Raw genomic sequence first — 12,024 nt, 5'->3', positions numbered from 1 at the left:
CCCTGGTTCGGTATATCAATAGAATGTCGACCCCAATATACTACATCATTTCTCTTCACTCTATTCCGCGCACGCATCTCACCCTCCTGTATGTTCCGGCCCCGATTGCTCAAAATCATTTTCACTCCATCCTTCCACCTCCACTTCTATTTCCCTCTTCTCCTTTTGTTCCCTCCACCTCTGACATATATATCCTCTTTGTCAACCTTTCCCCACTCATTCTCTTCATATGTCCAAAGTATTTCAACAAACTTTCCTCTGCTCTCTCGACCACACTCTATTTATTACCCTTTCATTACTTACACGATCAAACCAATTCAGATTGGGTTATCTAAATGTGTGTGGATGTAACCAAGATGAGAAGAGAGGAGAGATAGGTCGTTTGTTTGAGGGTAGAAACCTGGATGTTTGTACTCTGAGTGAAACAAAGCTCAATGATAAAGGGAAAGAATGGTTTGAAAATGTCTTAGGAGTAAAGTCAGAGGTTGATGATCGGACAAGAGCCAAGGAACGGGTAGCACTACTACTGAAATAGGAGCTGTGGGAGTGTGTGATAGAGTGTAAGGAAGTAAAATCTAGATTGATGTGGGTAAAACTGAAAGTGCATCGCAAGAGATGGGTAATTATTGGTGCTTACACACCTGGCTATGAGAAGAGGCAAGTGTTTTGAAGGCAGCTGATTGATTGTGTCAGCAGTTTTTGGTGCGTGAGACTGGGTATTAGTGATGGGTGATTTAAATGCGATAGTAAGTAATGTTGCAGTTGAGGGTATAATTGGTTGCGTAGAATATTCAGTGTTATAAATGGAAATAGTGAAGAACTTGTGGAGTTGTGTATCGAAAAAGACTGGTGATCGGGAATTCCTGTTTTAAAAAGAAATATCCACAAGTATACGTATGTGAGTAGGATGAAAAAATAGAACTGCTAACGAGAGAGAAAAGAGATGCCTTTGGGCGGTATTTACGAAAAAGGAGTGCAAATGATTGGGATATGTATAAAAGAAAGCGGTTGGAAGTCAAGAGAAAATTGCAGGGGTTGAAAAAGAGGACAAACGAGAGTTAGGGTTAGAGAGTATCATTAAACTTTCGGTAGTATAAAAGGATGTTTTGGGAAGAAGTAAATGATGTGCAAAAGACAAGAGAACAAATGGGAATATCGGTGAAGGGGCAAAAGGGGAAGTGATAACAGGTAGTGATGGAGTGAAGAGGTGGAGTGAGTATTTTGAAGGGCTGTTAGATGTGTTTGATGATAGATTGGCAGATGTAGGGAGTTTTGGTCGGGATGGTATGCAATGTGAGAGTCATGAAGAGTGATCCAGTGAAACGAGGAGAGTTGATGAAAGCCTTGTGGAAGATGAAATCCGGCAAGGCGGTGGGTTTGGATGGTACTGCAAGTTGAATCTATTCAGAAAAGGGGTGATTGTCTTCTTGATTAGTTGTTAAGGATTTTCACTGTATCTACGGATCATGGGGAGGTGCCTATGTTTGACAGAATGCATGTATAGTACCTTTGTACGAAGGCAAGGGAGATAAGGGTGAGTGTTCAAAAAACAGATGTATAAGTGCGTTAAGAATACCTGGTACGTTGTGTGGAAGGGCACTGACAGAGAGGGTGAATGCATTTACAAAGCTTTAGATTGAAGGGGAGCAGTGTGGTTTCAGAAGCGGAAGAGGATATGTGGATCAGGTGTTTGTACTGAAGAATCTGTGTGAGAAATATTTAGAAAAATTGAGGGATCTGAATGTCCCATTTTTTGATCTGTAGAAGGCATATGACAGGGTTGATAAAGATGCCCTATGGAAGGTCTTAAGAATATATGGTATGGGAGGAAAACTTTTAAATGCATTGAAAAGTTTTTAACAAGGTTTTAAGGCGTGTGTACGATTGGGAAGAGAGGAGAGTGATTGTTTCCAGGTGAAGGTTGGTCTGCGGTAGGGGCGTGTGATGGTTGTTCGGTTTTTTCATGGATGGGTGAGGAAGGTAAACGCTAGAGTCTTGAAGAGAGGGATGAGTATGCAGTTTGAAGGATTATCGGGCCTGGGAAGTGAGTCAATTGCTGTTTACTAATGATATATTACTGGTAGCAGATCTGAGTGAGAAACTACGGCTGGTGGCTGAGTATGGAAGAGTGTGTAAAAAGAGAAAGTTGAGGATGAATGTGGGGGACAGGTTAGCTGGAATGTGAGTTTGAGTGGAGAAAACCTGGGGGAAGTGAAGTGTTTTAGATATGGCAGCGAATGGAAACCATGGAAGCAAAGGTGAGTCATAGGGTGGAGGAGGAGGATAAGATGCTGGGAGCACTGAAGAATGTGTGGCAAGAGAGAATGTAATTAGGGAAAGCGAAAATGGGTACGTATGTTTGAAGGAATAGTAGTCCGAACAATTTATATCGATACATGATATGGACTATCAATTAGACTGTGCGGAGAAGGAAGAATATGTTAGAAATTAAATGTTTGAGCACTATACGTTGTGTGAGGTGGTTTGATCGAGTGAGTAATGAAAGGTTGAGAAAGATGTGTGGTAATAAAAAAAAATTGTGGTTAAGAGAGCAGAGAAAGGTGTGCTGAAATGGTTTGGACATATGAAGAGAATATATGTATCAGAAGCAGAGAGAACAATGAGAACTAGGGCGCCAAATTGGAGAAGGAAGGATGGAGCGAAAAAGATTTTGAGCGATCAGGGCCTGAACATGCAGAAGGGTGAGAGGCACGCACGGGACAGAGTGAATTGAAACGATGTTGTATCCTGTGGTATACTGAGATCCATGCACTGTCAATGGACTGAACCAGAGCATGTTAAGCGTCCGAGGCAAACCTTCGAATGTTTGCGGGTGCTGGTTATGGATAGGGAGCTTTAATTTCGGTGGAATGGATGTGGCCTTTCTTCGTCTGTTTCCGACACAACCTTGCTAATGCGGGAAACGGCATTAGGTATGATGTATATATATATATATATATATATATATATATATATGAACAAAGTGCATAGGAACGCGTACCTTCATAGAACATACAAACCTCCAACAGCCAGGATCGAACCCGGGATCCCTGTGCAACAGACGGGAATGCTACCGCTAGGCTATGGGGCCTGTTGCACAAGCGTCCCGGGTCCGATCCTGGCTGTTGGAGGTTTGTATGATATAAATATATATATATATATATATATATATATATATATATATATATATATATATATATATATATATATATATATATATATATATATGATTAGACATTCTTTCGATACTCAGAGGGATTTTTTGTCCAATTCTGCTCAAATATAGAGCAATATGAAGCCTGATCTAACTTTTCAGAGAAATCTAATAAAAACCAAATCCACATGTGCGAATAACATGAATCCAATTTTTCCTTTCCTGCTAGCCAGCACTGTTGGATTTATATCTGGACTTGAAACGTTCACTGCAAAATATCATTCTGTATTTCAACTTCATCATATATCAAGCTAGCGTTCGTGTCAAGGATAATCCAGGCGCCACCTGGGCGGCGTAGCAATCCGGATGGAAATCCGTGTTAACTGAGGAACGTGCTGATTTGGTGTGGCTTGTGTGTTAATGAGGATTTAGCGAGGGGGGGCCCTATGCTGTCTCTGCGGGTTTTGATTTTGATGAAGTAATTTAGAAAACGGAGTTAGTTAGGCCCCTTTGGTACGTGTGAACTAATTATATAACAGTGTTGTCAGGGTTAGGCTTAGAAAACTGCTCTGTTTGTCACCCTGTCTTTAATCTAGTACACAAGGGCCTGGAGAAAGACTCACAGATATGCTCTCTCTCTCTCTCTCTCTCTCTCTCTCTCTCTCTCTCTCTCTCTCTCTCTCTCTCTCTCTCTCTCTCTCTCTCTCTCTCTCTCCACGTCTTTCAAATGGCCCTAAGTTCACACATTTAGATGAAATAGGAGAGAGAGAGAGAGAGAGAGAGAGAGAGAGAGAGAGAGAGAGAGAGAGAGAGAGAGAGAGAGACAGACAGACAGACAGACAGACAGACAGACAGACAGACAGACAGAGAGTCAGAGTCACAGAGAGAGAGAGAGAGAGAGAGAGAGAGAGAGAGAGAGAGAGAGAGAGAGAGAGAGTAGCCGCCTTGTCCTAAGCCTGCAGTAAATGGAGGGCCTTCCCAAGCAACTGGAAATACTGAAAGAGAAAATAAGAGACTTGCTGGGAATGATCAATACGTCTCCTGTAGTCAGATAATTCCGCCACCAGGGGCACACTAAATCTTAGAAGACTGACGGGGGGAAAAAGAACAATACTTTCCCCTAATTGGCCAGCCTCCTTCCCACCTTAACGCTTCGATCTCGCACGACGGAGTAAGAAAAACGCACTTAAGAACGACGTCCACTGTGTATAACAACGACGTCCACTGTGTATAGCAACGACGTCCACTGTGTATAGCAACAACGTCCACTGTGTATAACAACGACGTCCACTGTGTATAACAACGACGTCCACTGTGTATAGCAACGACGTCCACTGTGTATAGCAACGACGTCCACTGTGTATAACAACGACGTCCACTGTGTATAACAACGACGTCCACTGTGTATAGCAACGACGTCCACTGTGTATAACAACGACGTCCAGTGTGTATAACAATGACGTCCACTGTGTATACTGCACGAAGACGACCTCGGCCAGTCATAACCTCGGGAGAAAATAGATTCATATGGCTTACCTCAAACTAGATCTTTAGGGCATACTTACTGTTCAAAATAGATCTTTATGGCATACTTTCCTCTCAAAATAGATTTATGTGTCTTACTCGCCTCTCAAAATAGATTCATGTGGCTTCCTTGCTTCTCATAATAGACATACCTGACTTACTCACATCTCAAAATAGATTTATATGGCTTACTTACTACTCAAAATAGATATATATGACATATTTAATGGTACTGGATGTAAGCCTCTCATTGGCACCAGCCCAGCCGAAGGGGGAGTTGAGTGAAGGTCGCTCAGTACTCAAAAGATATTAAGGAAAGTCTCGCGTTGCTGATGGGGGGTCTGTGAGGTGAGGTGCTGGAGGGTGTGTGGTAAAGGAGGCAGAAAAGTGAGAAGAACCGCTGAAGGAAGGTACGAGAGAGAGAGAGAGAGAGAGAGAGAGAGAGAGAGAGAGAGAGAGAGAGAGAGAGAGAGAGAGAGAGAGAGAGAGAGAGAGAGACAGAGAGAGAGAGAGAGAGAGAGAGAGAGAGAGAGAGAGAGAGAGAGAGAGAGAGAGAGAGAGAGAGAGACCCTGATCGTTAAAGTGACCCCTGTACATAGCCATCCACCTGCTCCTGTGAAACGTTAGGTAGAAAACGGCTTCACAGAAGGACGGAAACTTTTATTAAGGGTTTATTAGAAAAGTTTGTGGCGTTGCACAAGAGGGATATAATTAACGCAAAAAGAAAATGATAATAATCTCTATACCCCAACAAAGATCTAAAGCTATCACTTAGTTGAGGACGATCCAGACATCTAATTCTGGATGTTTATACTTATTAACCTTTCTTTTTTTTACGTTGGAGGCTTCATTCACGAACAAAAGTCTACATCAAGGCCGGACCTTAATTGAATTATAGAGAGGTTAATGAAAGGGAGGACAAAAAAAGAGGAAAGGGAAAGTATTTACGAATTTTTGGAGGGAGTGAAAAGCCCTGTCTTGTAAAATGTCCTAGGTCAAAGCTGTTCGAAAAAAACATGAGAAGGTAAAGAGTTCTGGAGCTTTGAGTTGTGGATGGAGGCCACCCTTGAGTTGCCCACGGCCTCACAATAATCATTTGATGCCGCAGTTTGCCCAGTGTTGCGTGGTCTACATAGTGGTGGAGGAACACAAGCAGCCAACTCTCGGGAGTAAAAACCAAAGAAATACCTGCAGAAGAGGGAAGTGAACCATGATTGCGGCGTAGGGCAAGTGGGTCAAGTTTTGATGTTGGCTGGGAGAGTTTATGACTCGGACCGCTTTCAATTCAACTCTGTCAAGTAAGAATACAGAGTTAGAACCACCCCAGATGTGGGAGCAGCATTCGATACAGATACGAATCAATCCTTTGTATAAACAGAGCAACTGTTCAGAAGAAAACAAATTTCGACATCTAGACAGGACTCTCAGCTTCACAGAGGGAGACTTAGCTACCTTAGTAATGTAGGATTTCGAGTTGGATTGGATGTTATAGTAATACCAAATATGTTCATGGAGTCAAGAGGTGGGATTACAGTACAGTCAAAGGAGAAAAGAAAGTTGTGGGGAGCTTTCGATAGACAGATGGATAGAAACTGGGTCTTGAAGGCATTAAACTTAACCAAATTTCGTCTACCCCACTGAGATATCCTTTCCAAGTCTAAGTTATTTAGGAAGCAGTGTCGTGATGAGTTGTTGATCGAGTGAGAGAGGTAGGGGCAGAATAGAAGGATGTGGATGAATGCTGTGTTGAGTCGTTAGCCTATGAGTGAATTTAGTTATCTGTGTAAGAAAGGAAATCGTTGATAAAAAGGAAAAAAAAAGTGTAAGACTCAGGACAGAACCTTGAGGGACACCGCTGTTGATGGAGCAAGAGGGAGAGAGGATGATTCATCAGCAATCGCGACGGAGATAGATCGGCCGGAGAGGAAGTTCGATATGGGAGAGCAAAGGGAAGGAAGGGAAGCCGCGAGAGGGGAGCTTAGAGATGAGACCCCGATGCCAACATTGTCAAAGTCTTTGGTTATGTCAAGGGCAACTACACAAGGCTCCCCAAAATCTTACAGGGAGGAAAGAATGAAGTTGTGAGATTCAAGATGTCTGTGAAGATATGGGAGTTGAGGAAAGATTCAGAGACTTTAGAAATGATATATGTCAAAGCGACGGGACGATAGTTAAGAGGAGTCAGAGCGGTTACAATGCATGCTTCTAAGAAGATGGAAAAAGTTCTAGTATTTAAACAGAAATGGAAATTCAAGAAAACACAGGTACAAGTTCAGAGCCACACTCTTTCACTACGCGGGGATGGATGCCAGTAGGACCATAAGCCTTGCTTGTGTCCAGAGAGAGAGAAGCGCTTTTCCGACAGTTCTAAAGAGATTACTGGGAGGGGACATAGGATTGGTAAATGAGCATCAGGGGGTGAAGGAATGCGCGAGTCATCCATGACAGAGGAGAACCGGGAATCAGAGTTACTTTGTCTACGGGAGAGAGAGCTATAGTACAGCCAGAACAGAAAGGTGAAGGAAAAGTAGAGCGACAGAATTTGTTAACGATGCTCATAGATAAAGGCCAGAACAGCCTATCAGTGGATAATGAGGTAAGGTTATCACGCTTACTTTTTTATGAAAATAAATGTCAGTTATTCATTTTAAATTCCAAGATGGCTTTCAATGATGACCTTGAAATATAGTTTTACGAATGAAATATAACGAAAAATGTGTACGTTATGAACGTACCTGTTGTCGATCTGTTGGTTCTTTTTGGTGTAGAATTTCATCATGGGATTTTTTGACGATGACGCTTTCAGAAGCTCGCCAGATACTCCATGTTAACCAATTCCTTTTTTTATTTTTTCCTCGTGTCTTGGATGGAAAATGTATTATGCACTGATTACGCTGCGCTCACCTTTTCAAGCCATTCATGCTCAGGTATGAGATGAGGCCTCATTAGGCGAGGACCCTGTAATAAGAGCTTGGTGGGGGGTTTTGTGCTGGAGGAGGAGGGTTAGCATTTCTTCCCTCGTTGAAGCAGGTTGGTCGGGTGTGGGTACGAGTGCCAGGGCATTCCAGATCCATCTCAATCTTGTCGTCCTTGACCTAGATCGTCCCTTGCGGCTGGAAACAGAATGCTGGAACATGGAAATCTTCGTTGTATGGAAGGATATCGTTAATGTTGTTGTTGTGGCAGTTGTGGTTGTGGGAATTGTTGTCCACAGGCAAATGTTATTGTAAACAAAACTGTGGCCAGAGTACTCCATCCTCTGTATGTACTACGCGTCAAGCTGTGCTAAGATATCTTAGACCCCGGTACATAATGATGTTAGTATCATGGCGCAGTTCCACCAGATCTGGTCTCAGGGTAATACAGACAGGCGCATGTACTATGGAGGATACAGTGGCTTGATGATCATCTGAATGTCTTTTGAGTATGGGCATGTCCTTTGTATCTGGCGTTGTCCTTGTTCTCATGAAACCTGATGGGCTTTATACTTGGTATCACTGTGACATCCACGCTCTCTTAGAAACCCCACATTGTGGAAATAGCAAAGTCTGTCTAATGTCTGTTTAGATGTCGGAATTTCTTTTCTTCTGTACGGTTGCTCCGTTTATACAAGGGATTGATTCGTCCTTGTGTGGAGTACTGCTCTCACTTCTGGGGTGGTTCTAGCTCTGCATCCTTACTTGACAGAGTTGAGTCGAAAGCGATCCAACTTGTAAACCCACCCAGGCTAACTTCCAAACTTGACCCTCTTGCTCTACGTCGTGATGTTGGTTTACTTTCCATTTGCTACAGATATCTCTTTGGTTTTTGCTCCCGAGAACTTTCTGCTTGTGTGCCCCCACAACTCTAGACCAGGCAACACTTGGCAAGCTGCTGAGTCACATGATTACTGTGGGGCCTACGGCAACTCAAGGGCGGGCAGTTTTGACATCTGCTTCTTTCCCTACACCTCGAAGCTTTGGAACTCTCTACCTTCTTATGTCTTTCCCAATAACTATGACCTGGCGTATCTTAAAAGAAAAGTTTTTCACTTCCTCCAAAATTTGTAATTTCTTTCCCTTATCTTTTCTTTTTCTCCTTCATAATTCTCTCTATATTTCAATTAAGCTTTTGGACTTTTGTCCGTGACTGGAGCCTCGAAAATGAAAAAAAAATTAGCTGTTACTTGATGCCTGCTCATGGATCAGTCATACCCACAACCTGCAAAAATGTTAGTGGATAAATGGCCTCTTCAACACATCTTTCTTGAGAGCGCCCATCATAACCTCGACTTGTGGTCTCGTGTGTTGCGGCGTCTGATTCTGACAGCTTTTGAAAGAAGACCTTCCAAGTAACCCAGATCCTTGTGAGGGTCGTAAGCTTCCATGCTCGTGAGAGGGAAGAAGTGTATATCCTGACCTTCCAAGTGGGCTTGGAGGACAGCCATTAGTATCACTGGTTTTCACCTAAGCCTGGCTGAAACGACTTCTGGGGATTTAGATACGGTTATCCTATCACTCCTTACTTCTCTTTCTTCTAAAGTGAGGAGATTTAGGCTTCCCCTACTCTATTACTCCTACTCATTCCACTCAGGTCTGGTACCAGTTTTCTTGCATTTCTCTGGACCCTATTCACTCGTTCGATGTGGCCGCTCAGGTGAGGAGCCACACAAGAGTCACCTCTAGCAAGGCTGTATCATTGAGAGTACAATCAGTCATTTCCCTGCCACTGGAAGTAGCGAAGCCTTGAGATGCAGGAGCCTTCAGAGAGGCTCTGGGTAACACCAGGGTAAAACATAAACAGACATCACACATAGTGATCACACGCCTCAGACACGCTCACCGTGTCAGTGTTATCAGCGTCCTCATCACCTTTGGTGTAAAACTAACAGAAGCTCCCTGTCTCTGCTAACGAGGGAAATTCTTCTATATAGAAAATAACGTGACTTGTAGGGTCCAACACACCTGTGTGTCGAGTGGACACTGTGTGTGGAGTTAGACATCTCATTAGGGTTAATGGGTAACATCTCCATAGACCCATAATATATACATGTATTGACAAAGATTACAATCTAGCAAGTGATCAACTAAATTCCTTTATTTTCCACAGGGAAATGAAACGAGATAAGTTTTCAAGTGCACTTTTGTGTTATGATCACATCATCAGGGGAGATACAAGAAAGAAATATAACAGTCGGTTGATATACAACGAAAATACGCAGCTGGGACGTCTTTTCGTTGTATATCATCTGACTTATATATCTATTTTTGTATCTCCCCCAATGACGTGATCAATACACGAAAGTTCACCTGGGAACGTATCGTGTTTCATTTCCCTGTGGAAAAGTGTGTTGTGATGCGTACGCCTCTCAATCGACCTTTCCTCTCACGTGTTACAGATGGTGATGGTCGAGGCAGCCACGTCGGCCAGGACCATGACGGCTCCTGACGTGGCCGCGGCCGTACATGCGGGACTCACCACGACCGCCGACACCACCGCGCTCGAGGACACCCTCGCCGACGCTGCCACCAACGTCAGCGCCTCCTGCTGCGCCGCAGTTGTGTTCACAGACAAGTTTGACTCCCGGCTGGCCTGGCACGAGGACATCATAGTCGGGTTCTTCCTCATCATCGTCGGTAAGTGTCAGGAGCAGGACGGGTACTGAGGACGAGGGGAGAGGCCTGCACGTCCAGATAGGAGAGCGACAGGAAAGGTGATCAGCCACGAACGAAGGATATCACGGTCAAGGACAAGACTTCCTGCAGCAAGGGCAATGGCTGCAACAATATGGGAGAAGGAAGGAAAACAAACAGCGGGTTAAAAAGAGGTTGTGTGAGGGAGAGAGAGAGAGAGAGAGAGAGAGAGAGAGAGAGAGAGAGAGAGAGAGAGAGAGAGAGAGAGAGAGAGAGAGGAATGGGGTCAAAGTCAAGAGGAGGGCAGGTAAGTGCACTGTAGGACACCCTACGTGGTCAAGGGCACCTGGGGTCCATATAGCAAGTGGAGAGTATAATTTCTCAAGGTTAAAGGTGAGGTATTGCAGTAGTTCCACAGTGAGGGGCAGCATCATCAGTCCAGGTGTTTAGAAAAGTTCTCCACATTCCAGGAAGGAAGGGAAAGCTCTCAGAAGGCCCATAGTGGGGAGTGCCAGTGTTAAGGTCAGGTTCCCAGAAGCCTCCAGCCTGAGAGAGGTCTGGGATTCGTACTTTTAGGATGGTTTGTGGGTCACAGTCTTTAGAGCATTTTCAAAAATCCCACGTTCGGTGGAAGAGGTCCTCTTCATTTCTGACATCAGGGAAGATCTTGAAGTCCCATAATGGGGTCCTGGATAGTCCCAGTATCGAGAAATTGGGAGTCTAGACGTTCCAGTGTTGGTAAAACAATGTTGGAGATTACAAGGGCTGGCAGCAGGATGAAGGGGAAAGATGCGAGACGCCGCTACCTTGGGCTACTTCCGCTTCCCCTTGTCTTCCTCCCTTTTCCCTGGGGCCGCCTTCGCTTCCCTTAGGCCGTGGCGACTCGTCTGAAATACGTCGTCGCCAAGCGCCTCATATAAGCTGTGACGGAGAGCAAAATGAACCAATGAATCCCAAACATCAGCTTTTTCCTCTCGTCTCTCGCATCATCATATTCCAATATTCAGGTCCTTGACGCTCGAAGATGGGGGCCAGGACGCTTGTTCGAACTCATTTGAATCTGTTGCTTAGATATAGTGAGGCGCTTTCCGATTTACCTCTAACACAGTTCCTGAGGACAGACGTCAGACACATACCCTTTGGCAAAGGCTTAGTGTCTGTTAAGGTATCCCATACCAGCGTCCTCTCAAATATTCAATATCTCAGAAGCTTCGTATTACTCAAAGGTACTTTCTTAAAGCTGTAAGAAAAAAAGAGGGAGAGTCAGGTGACAAGCTGAGACAATATTTTCTTCTCTCTCATTTTGTCTACATGAATCTGTAAACCGCTGCGAGATGGGACAAACACGGCTCGTTTATAAGGCATTAACCACCGGCGAACCACTGTATCGAACATGCTGGTTCATGATGTCCCACAGATGGGGCATGCGTGTTGCAGCTGAGTTCACTTAAAGTACTTAATAAAGAAACGAAAAGGGAGTGCGAGAGCAATTGTCCAAAAAAGTCTAGAAATTATCAAAAATGAGAAGCTGAGATTTAAAGAGTATGTTAAGAAGATACTGTTACGGAGCCAGGCAATGGGTGGTATATTGATATTAATGGGTGGTATGATAATGAGAATCTCACTAACTAAGGAAGAAAGACGGAGATGAAGATGTTCAATGTATAAGTAACAACAAAACACAACTGAATGCTGCTGTTACGTATGGTCACCAACCGAACACGCTGATATGAT

The 12,024-nt window shown here is 43.9% G+C and overlaps 1 protein-coding gene across 1 annotated transcript in view; it reads left to right on the top strand.

The window, feature by feature from the left end:
• Positions 1-12,024, top strand: part of LOC139762270 (opsin-5-like) — a 38,097-nt gene that overhangs the window by 6,475 nt on the left and 19,598 nt on the right. Inside the window, exon 2 of the mRNA XM_071686864.1 lies at positions 10,056-10,293. Within this exon, the coding sequence (XP_071542965.1) occupies positions 10,056-10,293 (238 nt within the window). The remainder of the gene's footprint in view (positions 1-10,055; positions 10,294-12,024) is intronic.

This window comes from Panulirus ornatus, chromosome 43, assembly GCF_036320965.1.
Source record: "Panulirus ornatus isolate Po-2019 chromosome 43, ASM3632096v1, whole genome shotgun sequence".
Lineage (NCBI taxonomy): Eukaryota > Metazoa > Arthropoda > Malacostraca > Decapoda > Palinuridae > Panulirus > Panulirus ornatus.
The sequence above is the reverse complement of the archived record's forward strand: the minus strand, read 5'-3'. Positions and strand labels throughout refer to the sequence as shown.